Source organism: Haemaphysalis longicornis, unplaced genomic scaffold, assembly GCF_048455015.1.
Source record: "Haemaphysalis longicornis isolate Haplotype H1 unplaced genomic scaffold, Haemaphysalis longicornis Haplotype H1 scaffold_3, whole genome shotgun sequence".
Classification (NCBI taxonomy): domain Eukaryota; kingdom Metazoa; phylum Arthropoda; class Arachnida; order Ixodida; family Ixodidae; genus Haemaphysalis; species Haemaphysalis longicornis.
This window is the reverse complement of record NW_027526335.1, coordinates 21,055,120-21,066,896: the sequence shown is the minus strand read 5'-3', so window position 1 is coordinate 21,066,896 and position 11,777 is coordinate 21,055,120. Positions and strand designations below refer to the sequence as shown.

At 49.1% G+C, this 11,777-nt stretch overlaps 1 protein-coding gene across 1 annotated transcript in view; it reads left to right on the top strand.

Moving 5' to 3' along the window:
• Positions 1-384: 384 nt before the first annotated feature.
• The window catches only part of LOC144174103 (uncharacterized), a 215,246-nt gene continuing 203,853 nt past the window's right edge, over positions 385-11,777 (top strand). The window contains exon 1 of the mRNA XM_077702556.1: positions 385-1,233. Coding sequence (XP_077558682.1) covers positions 1,186-1,233 — 48 coding nt within the window. The 5' untranslated portion in view covers positions 385-1,185. The remainder of the gene's footprint in view (positions 1,234-11,777) is intronic.

The window sequence follows — 11,777 nt, the reverse complement described above, 5'->3', positions numbered from 1 at the left end:
AAGAGCAAAACAACGACAACGACGTCGCAATGCATATACGCGTGGCGGCGTTCGATGGCCAGGGAGAAACGTGGCCGCGCTGTTCGGAGGGGGAGCGCATTTTGTCGTTTTGCTGCCGCGCTCTCCCCCCTCTTCCCGCATCCCTCGCTGTTTTGCCGTCGCCGGCGAACAGCCGATGAGGAGGCAGTCCGATGGCCTGGAGCGAACGAAAGAGTAACCGCCGCCACGAGCGAGGAGGGCCCTCCGAAGGAGGGAAGGAAAAGAGGCGGCGGGTCGGAAAAATAGAAGAGAGCAAGTAAGAATGCAAAAAGCGGCAAACGAAGAGCGCTGGAAGGGGGGAAGAAAGAGGAGGGGGGGAATGCAAAGACGAAAGAGCCAGGACCGTCGCCACGCTGGTGGAAGCAGTCACCTCGATCACTCCGTAACGAGCGTCGGTGCAGACCGCTGTCTGTCGGACGTAGCCGCCATATATCTAGTTCAGCATACCCGGGCCGACCGCACCACGTGGTGTCAGTGCGTGGTGCGTGCCGGATCGAGATCTTTACGCGCGGTGAGCGGCCCGGCGGCGCGCCTCCTCGTTACCCGCGCTTAGCGGAGGCGCCAGGAACTGTCCTCGAACCGAGGCGGGCGTCCTGTCTCAGAGTCAAACCGGTGCCGCGTGGGCGCCAACCTGACACGGCGGCCGTCCCCGTTCGAAACAGGTGATATCGCTGCTGGTCCCTGCGGGTGTGTTACAGGAACAGCCGTGCGCGTAGTCGGCGGTCACAGTTACGCGATCCGTGATTGACAGTCGCCGACAGCACGGCGACGGTGAAAACATGCGCTGGCCCGAGAGGTTCGTCCGGTCCTGCGTCGTTGGCCCCTTCCGTGAGAATAAGTGAAATCTGTGCTTCCTCCAGTGGCGAGTCCTGCTGTGTGCCGTCGCCCAAGGCGTCTTCTGTCGTCAACCGGCCGACCTTTCTTTTCCTCGCCAAGACGAAGCCCGTGGATCGTCAGGGGATGCCTCGTCTGCTGCAGCGTGGGTGAAGACGCCCGTGACATGGAATACCCGTGATCAGGTGGCGTATTGCCTCGTATGTTGTGGGGGTGACCCATCTCGCCCGTGGTCTGCTCGCTCCTTCGCCTCTGGACTAACCACAGCGGTCCAGCGCCAGCCAGGCAACCCATCGTGATCAGCGCGGCGCAATGTCGGAGGGCCACGCTCCCGGTCACGGGCTCTGCGAAGCCCGGAAGGTGAGTATCCGACGTCACATGTATCTACGGCTGCCGTACGTGCAACATGATGCGGCTGTGTGTGCGTGAGGCGCTTCTTCCGCATTCTTCGGCGGCGCCTGCCCCTCTTTTTTGCCTAATTTTTCTCGCTTGCCGTTTTATTACAAATTTGAGGAAAGCGGCGGCACCGGCGACGCGTTCTAAAAGTGGAGCGGATGTGTGTTGCGTCCCTGCTTCAGTGGGTCCACGCCGCACCGCTGTACGGGCCGCGCCGCGGGAGCCTGTCAACACGGCCGCTGTCTGGTGGGACGAAGCTCGTTGTTAGCGGGGTGGATTTTGGTTTCGGGGTTTGTCCTTTTCTTCACAGGTTTCTTGAATATTTTGTCCGCCCTTTCACAAATTAAAACGTCATCTGTTCGTGATGGGGAAGTTTTGCCCTCTCAATAGCCGGAAAATAACGTGACTTGGGGAAAAGAATAAACGAACTTGTAAGGAATTGTGCTTACGTCATCTACTGCAAAGCTTTAATGTGGCACTGCTTAGAGAATTGTCACGTAGAGATAATGAACAATTTGCACCCCTAAAGGACTAAAGTTTGCCGTGTAATGAGGCATGCTGTAGAAGAAACGATTGCGTATTGAGCATTTTTAGAGGTTGCAGGCAGCTCTTCACAAAGCAATGCACTGTTGCTGCGTGCACAGGACGCCATCGGACGCGACCTCCTCAAACCATCGGGAATCGGAAGTAAAGGCGAGGAAATTGACGGCAACTGTGTATTACAGCTTGAAGCCTCGGCAGGCTCGTGAATGCCCCTTGTTCGCTCTTAGCATATCTTGTAGTGTCACTGCTGGCATGTAACTGAAAACTTCTTTCGGCAACATGCCAGTCGATCACCCTTGCCAAAGCCGTAATCTAGAGCACCGGCCGCGTGCTCCGTCCTTCCATCAACCGTCCTCTTCATCACGAGAACGTCATCCATATGACAGGGTCGCTACGACAAAAAATTGCTGTAAGATGCCTGGTGATAGGCTTGGAAACTTAAATATAAAGAAAGAGAGAGAGGGAGAGAGAGATTATACAGCTTCCACATGTGCTAAGAAACTTGCTTTCTTTCTCAAGCTACGTCGGACAAATCAGGCTTCCAGCATTCGCATTTAATCGCATATGAACGAGCCAGTGCGATGAGCTGCAAGCTCTATAGTTTTGTCTTCTCTTTCCGCCCTGTCAAGGCTCCTTGTACGTACTACAGCAGTTTTGTTTTGGCGTCGTATGCTGCATATAAGTTGTTACCGCTCATTATAAACAAACAATATTCTACTAAAAACAAACACTAACGTGAATGGGCGTCATAGAAACTGGACGTGGCTTATGGAAGTTGCTATTTCTGCTCGAAAGAACGCATTTCACTAATCACACACGTAACACTAACGCATATAGCCATATATCCTGGAGCTCCGTAACACGCTAAAGTCGCCGGTTCACCCTCCTTTCCCTTCCTCACTGTTTTTACCTATAACTTCGCAACCAGAATAAAGTAAGTAGAACTTTTAAGTATAACTTCGCAACCGGAAAAAAAAAAAGAAACGCTCAAACATTTAATTTTTTCGAAAGCTCATGAGGCATGTTGGCTTTATATAATTTGAAGCTTCTTAAACACTATTTCTTATCGTCCATACAACTACGCTTGCCGGCTGTATTGCTATGGGGCGAGTGGTCGTATACCCTACTCTAGCGCGCCCTTGCAGACGTCCTGGTATTCAGCGAAACTACGCCACGTTGTTTCACCGACTACGGCTTGGCGTAGCCTTTACCCGTCGCTACAAGCACGTCATTGGCTTTACGAGTGACCCCGGCTGTGAGACATGCCATGTACCAGAGACTATTTCGCATGTTCTCTGCCACTGTCCACGCTATGCGCATCCTCGAGAACAATTAGCGAGAACATTGGCCCGTTTGGACCGTCGTGTGGTGTCGGAGGAAGTGCTGCTGGGACCTTTGCCAGACGCGAAGCGTCCCCACAAGGCATTTAAAGCTGTGCTGAGATTTCTGCACAGCAGCGGCCTCTCAGAGATATTGTAGTTGAGGCCCGTCCGGCTTAACTTTAACACATGCACAGTATCGGTATAGGCATCTTCTACACATAGGCATTTATTTATTTCTCCGCCATCTTCATCTCTGTCGTCCTCTATCCACACTCTTTCCCCCACTTTCCCTTCCCACACACAGAATAGCTGGCCAGATATACTACCATCAGGCCGACCTTTCTGTGTTTTTTCATTTCAATAAAATTCCCCTCTCTCTCTCTCTCTCTCTCTCTCTCTCTCTCTCTCTCTCTCTCTCTCTCTCTCTCTCTTCTCTCTCTCTCTCTCTCTCTCTCTCTCTCTCTCTCTCTCTCTCTCTCTTAAAAACATGATATCTCCGTGGTGATTTTTTCTCGGCGCGAATCTCCATCTCTTGTAGGATACTGCGCTTTCGGCTGGGGAAAGGGGGCATTTTAAACAAGATTCCTCTCAAAGTAGGTTATTCGTCTCGTTTATAGCAAAATGAGGGACTATTTGCTACCGCCGGCATAAAACGTTCTATTTACGCGAAAATGGTTTGCTCTCGCTCCAGATTGGTTCAACTCTACAAAAATAGTCGATAGTATGAGATAACACAGTTACCCAGAGTGCAACCGAGGAGCAATTAGCCGCAAACGTTATACATCTGTGATAACGGTTGCTTTTCACTACAGCTATTGGATCAGCGCTGCAGAGAGATGCAGTGGGGCAGTGGAGCGGTAGTAGTTAACTGCCACGGGCGCAGTTTTTTTTTTGTTCTCTCTACCTGCTTGTGCGGCAGTGTTAGGAAATCCGCCTGCCGGGCAATATTTTCTATTCTTCCATCGCGCAGCTCACCGACCGGATTCGTATCATTTGCGCCGCCGACTTCCTGCAGTGAGCTCCGCTTTTTCGTGCCATCGCGCCCGCTGCTGAGTCTACTGGGTGGCCATTCATTTTTTTGTGTGTGTGTTTCAGATAGCCATTTCTTCTTCTGCTTCCTTGGTCCTTTGTTATCATTCTTCTTATTTCAGTTAGGCCCTCACCTTCCGCTCGGCAACGGAAGCGCGCTCGCCTGCGTCGTATTCCGCAATATTACTACGCATGCGCGCTCCGGAGGCATGAAACACATAAGGGTGCAGGCGCATATTATTCGTGTCGTTTCCCACTTTTCACGCTAAATATGACTTCGGCTCTCGCTTTACTTAACCCGCGAAAAGTGTGGGAGAGGGAGATTTCTAAATTTTAAACATCAAATACTCGCCTGTGAAGGATATTAAACATAAATACTCACCTATGAAGTGCGTATGTTTTTTCACCGTTGATAAATACAACTACAGCATGCTCTGTCACTGATGGCCAGTTAGTATATCATCTCGATGTAATCAGAGCTTAAATGGTTCGTAAAGAGATGTTTATACGAAGTGGTTTCTTACATCTAGAAATTTGTGTAGAATTCAGAAAGTTTCTCTGAAACGACCAATCACTGCATTGTTTTCTTAAACTGTGTTCTTTTTTCATGTTATGTAGGTTAATGACCGGGACTTTGTATCCGTGTGCAAAATGTCTATCGAATGCAGACTATCGAAACGCTGAGCTGTATTATTGATCCGGGTATTTTAATGGTGCAATACAATGCTGATCAACATACGGAATATTTTAGGCGCGGAGCGTGCGCCCGCAAGTCGTCCGTTGCTGCGGGACACGATGAGCCAGATGAAACACATCCAGAAGCGTGGCTAGTGTCCATTAATCAATTTTATGGCCTTCTCTTAGGCTGTTAACATCAACACGTTTTCTGTAAAAGAGACGCGTACGGATCCCAAGTTGCTTTCTTTGTTTAATAACCTGAGAGCACTTAAAGACCACTTTGCTTCCGGTGATGGCGGCGAACGAAACTTTGCTGCCTCTTCCCTCAGCCACTCAGCGTAAGGCCGAGCGTATTTTTCCTCTGTGCTTTACAAGACCTCACTTCACGCAGTTTTTATCCAGCAGTCCCATGCATGCATCTGTCTCAGCCGCCCGTCCTCCCCGCCGAATCGGCCGCATCGCTGTGTACACTGGTGCACTAGTAACCTCTTTGACGGTGCGTACTTGCGGCATCGGAGGCAGGTTATAGCCTTTAGATTGCGCAAGCGGAACTTCGCGGGAACGCACAGAGGCGGTGGTGGCGTTTTATGGCTTTCAAACTCAACCAAGATACCGCTCCGTCAGTCCCCTAACCTGCTTCGGTTCTTTCGGGAATGTGGGGCATTTTGCACGTGTACAGTGCTCTTCGTGCTGTATTTGTAAAATGTGTTTAAAAAAAATTCACGCTGAGTATTTGCCATTCAGGGCCTGTAAAACAAAGAGGTCTGGCTTCTTTAGCGCGTGTTATCTACATCCTTTTATAGCCTGACCTCTGGAGGGGACTGTTATTGGAAACACCACGTCCTGCGCTCCAGGGGCCGTTGATGCGGTTGCGCTAGAACGCTCGACGAGTCGCCTGTTCTAAATATGGCAGCACGGAATTGTCCGAACCGGCTTCCGCCGCAATTATCGCTTTTGGCGACGCGCTTCACGAACGTTAAGGCACGAATTTCGCGAAGTGGTTGTACGGACCTTGAGTAAATGATGCCACGGATCACATCTACTAAAAAAATGAGGGCCGCACTTCTCAAGTGAAAATTCACCGTTCGCCTTTACTTAGCCTCGACTGACCAAAATCCCCGAGTTGCGGGGATCGCCTTCCTATGTTCGTGTCCATGTCTCGATAAATACGGCATCTTGTCTTTAGTGCTGGTGGTTCAACCCAGATGGCTTCTTACAGCGGAGCTGTTTTTGCGCGCGTAAACAGAGATAAGGCGCTCCCCCACCACCTCATTTCGGCACACCCTTTCCCTTCGGCCACCTGTTCGCCTCCTAAACTCCACATTTTGATGTGAGATAGCATATATTGCCACTGAAATTGTATCTTTCTAGCAATGCATGTTTGTCAGTAGGCGAAGCCGACTGTAAAAAAAAATCGATGCAAGCTTGGTTTTTGTAAGCCGGCTTTCCCACATTTCGTGTTGCTCAGGGAAGCCTATTCATGAAGAAAAAAAAAAAAGCGAACGCGGCGGAAGGAGACCACCGTCGACGATAGACCAGCGGAAACCAAGCATAGGCGCGATGCTCGTCGGACCCCGAACACCGCGAGGCGAAAAGCGCAAGACGTCGGCGTGGCTTGATCCACTGGTCATCCGCCTTTACAGAGTGGGATGGCATTGGATTTTTTGGTGCGAAGCACCTTAGGACCTCGCAATGTCCGTCTGTTGGCGTCCGTGCGCACATCAGCATACATAAACTGAATATGTGTATGTCAAACCGCCTAAAAGGTTGAAAACGCGGCAAAAAAGCAAAAACCATAACTATCAACGCTAATTCGCGGAAAAAGGTTAGAGGGAGAGAGAGAGAGAGACGCACAGCACCGTGTAAATCGAAACATCTGTGAACAAAAGGTACACAAAAGGGAGAGGGAGAGAGAGTGGGAGACGCACAGCACCGTGTAAATCGAAACATCTGTGAACAAAAGGTTCACAAAAGGTTAACAAGAACAAAATAAAAGGTTCACAAAAGGTTAGAGAGAGAAAGAGGAAGAGAGAGAGAGAGAGAGAGAGAGAGAGAGAGAGAGAGAGAGAGAGAGATTGATTGATTGATTGATTGATTGTAGGGTTTAACGCGCCGACGCAACGCAGGCGATGAGGCGCGCCGTAGTGGAGGGCTCCGGATTAATTTTGACCACCTGGGGATCTTTAACGTGCGCCGAAATCTCACACACACGGGCGTTTTTGCTTTTCGCCAGAGAGAGAGAGAGCAGTTTCGCTTGGCTCCTGGAGAGCCGTGCATGCGCGAGGAGCATTGGATTGGATTGGATTGGATTTTGATTGGATTAAAATGAATTGGATTGGATTGAATTGAATTGTATCGGATTGGATTGGATTGGAATTGTATATACTGTACAAACACGTTGTCACTCATTTACATGCGCGAGTAGGCAATGCCACGGGTGATTTACGGTAAGAAAGATCCCCAGTGCTTCGCCTACTCGTCATGATTCACTTCGTCGAGATGCGTGAATTTTTTTCTTATGGGGCCAAAAAACAAAAACGTCCATGTGTCGAGATTTCGGAGCATGTTACAGCTCCTCAGGAGGTCTAAACTAAACCGTAGCCCTCCACTACGGCTCGACACAAAGTCCGGATGCAGTGTCAGCTCGTCAAACCCCCCAATTAGAAATATTTTGCGTTGATCAGTAGTGCCGAAAATGTGACGAAACGTACTTTGTGGCCGGTGGTACAAACATACGGCTCTCGGCGTTATCGGTGTCAAGTCTACGTTATACTCGGTTGATGATGATGATTGCTATTGGTTTCCCCTTTGTAGCAGGGTGATGACGTGTCGTCTTACCAAAAAGGACTAATGTACCTATGTTTTATACTCTTGATTTAATACTAGCGCTGCTTAGGGCTGGTACAAAAAACTTTTCAGGCACAAAATACTTTTTTTCCCTGTTACAGGTGGTAACTGCCCTAGGCAATATCCCCTCTCTGCTTTTCGTCCACCAGCATTCTAATCTTCTTTTCGTCGCCTCGACAGCCTTGAAGTTAACTTCCTCTGAGCTACCCTTAAATCCTAGGGCTTCTGGAAGCCGAATATTTCCCTCACGTAAATTTGGATGGATACCCTAGCATTCTAACATTATGTGCCGCATAGTTTCTGTTTCTTTTCCGCAGACCACGCATACCTCATCATTTTGTGAATACTTCCCCACAAAGCTCTTGGTTCGCAAGCAACCCGCTCTAGCCTCAAAAAGCAAAGCGCTGGCCTGGGAATCATCGTAGAAATTTTCCTTTCTGATGTCCAATTTCTCAGCCCTGTACATCTCTTATAATCTCAGCTTGCAATGCTCGCCAGCGCCCCCTAACCTTCACAAGTCTCGCTCTGTAGCTCCTGCTATACACACACGGCTGATTCTCCTTGGCCGAAAAGAGTAGCGAAGCCCAGTGTGCGAAATGGCCGTCCACCCAGCGGGCTTTCGCGGCGCCTTGTTTGCAGGGTTGGCGGACCGTGAAAATAGCGTGGCCCCCAGTCGCACGCCGCACGGGTCGTGCGCGGCCGCTAAAGCGGCGCGAACGCCTCGCGAACGGCGGAACGGCTCGGTTGGCAACATTGCCCACATCGCAGCGGGGGTTTTTGTATGTGAGGAATTTTGCGGGGAACTTCCTTCGTGGTCTTTATATTTGTTCCCATTTGAAAGCCCTGTATATATGAGGAGAAGCCTGATGACGATTGTACTATTATTGTTTGCCGGAGTTAGCTTCCCGCTGTAACGCCCCCGCAGAAGGTAAAAACGGTCCAATTATTTTTGTTGAATTTTTAGGCCGTACGTGCCACATTTAACAGGGCAAAAACGAAGATACCCTTTTTTAGTAACAGCTCCTTGCCGGCCGACGAAGTTTGGCGTCTGTTCTGCCGCAACAAATTTTGTAACGTATACGCGTAGCTGCAGTTTGCCGCCGGTCATTGAAAACAGCTTAAAAATATTGAATATCTCGTTGTTGAGGATCAGATACTTAATTTTTATGAAGGGGCAATTCCGAACGAGTGTAGAAGTGAACGCACGAGTTCCCATGGTGTGGAAGATGGCCCCAAGGAAACAACGGCTTTCAACTCGGAAGCACCTGTTTTGTAGAAAATGAATCTGAGTAAATATGCTAAAACAACTCCGAACGTGATACGCATGTATATTGGCATTGTTTATTACTCACTTTAAGCCTAAGTACCTTGTTGATTGAATGAACGAGTCAAACAGTCCGTTTCAAATATAGCATATTGTGTCGGTTGCCAGTAATTTTAGGTGTCAGATTTAGTTTAACTTGTCTTGGCGAAGAGCTTGGGCAAAAGAGCGCAGTGTTTGCATAGCCTCTTTCGCTTGTTAGTGTAACACCGCTTTATGTGGGCCTGCCCTCAAGATCCCTTTCCCTCCATAGTTAATGACGAGCAGTGGGAGGGAGCGCTGGGCAGCTCGGACCCAGAGGTCCAGATACTTCTGGTCACCCGCGCTAACAACGTCGTCGCCGGCCTCAAACCGACGGCCATACCGCTCCCGTGAACCCGGTTAAGGCTCAATAAAGTTATCTCTCTCTCTCTCTCTCTAGTCTTGTAGTTCCTTTGATGCCAGAAAACATTCTTTTTTTTTACGATGTTCCGTTGATCCTCTGAAACGTCACCAGTTCCGTAAACTCCCGCGGCTGTCTTTTCTTCATTCATTTGGTTCAATCGGTCTCTAACCTATTCCTCAATTACGTACTCGGAGCTTCAATCTCTACCGAACCAGCGCAGTTAGGTATGTACCCCGGCTTACATTTCTGAAATTGCGTGTTGGATCTCTCCGCTATTTCGGCGACCTCAGTGGTGTAGCTTGTTGCATCACCATCTTGATCTTTCAATTCCTGCGCAGAATCCCTCTCCATACAAAGTTTCTCGCTAGCGGTCGTCTTTCTTTTTACACAACTTCAGAAAACCTCCATGTGGTGCGTCCTTTGTTCTCTTGTTAGCACTTCACTTCGTGAGGGGTCGCCGCTTCGTAATTTCGTTTTTTTTTTACCTAGTCCTGCGGACTGAATCAGGTAAGGATGTGTCCCATCGCGTGCAAGTGAGCTCTAAATGAATGTGGTGCAGATTATTCCATAATAAAGCAACTTGTTGGGTGGGGTGCTGCTCGACGAATTAAATATGTACAATTAGTGATCGCTATTCAGCAAAAGTAAAAAAAATGTGTTGTGTGAGAACTCCATGAAACTCCATGTCGTACGCCCCCCACGTCTCAAAACAAAACAAAAAAAAAGACATCAGAGAAGAAGCCATTGGTTACTAACTTCGAAAACATGGGCCGTACGCGAATATTACAAATGATACGCTCCATACAAACCACAACGTAAACTTCTTCTTGCGCGCGCAATGGCTTACCCTTTTGTTCCGTTCTTCGAGATTAGTCAGCGCTGTCTTCACGAACACTGTAGCTCCATTCGCTCTGTTTTTATCGAACTTTTGTCAGTTTTTTTATTATTATGACACTGAAACGGCCGATTTTTGTTCCGTTATCAAGTGACCGGTTTCAGCGTTCAGGGAAGGGGGGAGGGACGGCGGGGTCGGGAATAGTGCAGTGAGTGCGCGTGTACGTACTACATACACACGCAGCGCTGCCCTGCCTACATGTCTGCATGCGGAGTGTACACGCAGTGCTCGGTCTGGCACGAGTGGCAGTGGCGAAAAAGCGTGGTTTAGGCCGCCGTGGACAGGTTTTTCGGGTTTCGCTTGCCGCCAGTCGCGGCGGCGGCGGCAAGATACCGGGAGGCGGGGGTGACCGTCAGACGCGATCGGCCGACGCCGGAGGCCTCGGGTGCGTGCCGCGAAGGACGCCAAACGCAGAAACGCCGGGCTCTTCCGCAGGTGTCGAAGCAGCGCCCGCAATGTCCCGTGGCTGAACGTGCAACGCTGGTTATACCACCACGCAACGCTAACAGTAAACCTGTAAGAGTACACTCTGAAGAACAGACGCAGGTGGGCTTTACCACAATGATCGAGAATGACACATCAGCGTGGCCAGGTATGGGGAATTCGGCGAATGACGAGGCCAAACATGCGGTTAGAGTTAAAAATAGACATTTGCGTTGTTTGTCTTGCGCATATTCAATTTCTTACTCAAATAGCATGCTTGGCCTCGTCATTCGCCAAATCAACGCATGTGGCGCTGACTTATCATTCTCAATTGTTGTGGGAAGCCACCTGCGGACGCTTCTTAAAATTAAGATCTTTTCGTGAAGAGTAAATGAAACACCAGAGGCGCACTGTACGTCGGTTACGTTTTATACTCTGGAATTAGAACGGAAACCGTTATTCGTGCATACCCGCTAGTGGATATCGTTTATGGGGACCTCAACTGGAGTACGATTACTGCTATCAAATAATTTTTGACCGTAAAGCCCGAAATATACAGAGCTTGGGTTATACCGTATAAGGCTATGGATGTAGGTACTCCAAGGTAAACGCTCCTAAAGCCGGAGATTTCTCGGCTTTGTTGCTTCTACAAGACGCAGTTTTGTCCGTCTCAATTCGTAACGCATTCGAGAACTGAGATGACTGCAAATATTGGGTGCGAAGCACCTTAGGACCTCGCTTTGTTCGGGGGTTGGCGTCCGCGTACACAGTATTGCGCATGCGCGAGGAGCATTAGATTGGATTGGATTGGATTGGATTGGATTGGATTGAAATGGGTTGGATTTGGACTGGATTGGATTGAAATGGGTTGGATTTGGATTGAATTGGATTAGATTAAATTGAGTTGTACCGGATTGGATTGCATTGGAATTGTATATATATATATATATATATTGTACACACGCGTTGTCACTCATTGACATGCGCGAGTGGGCAGTGCCACGGGCGATTTACGGTAAGAACAATCCCCAGTGCTTCGCCCACTCGTCATGATTCACTTCGTGG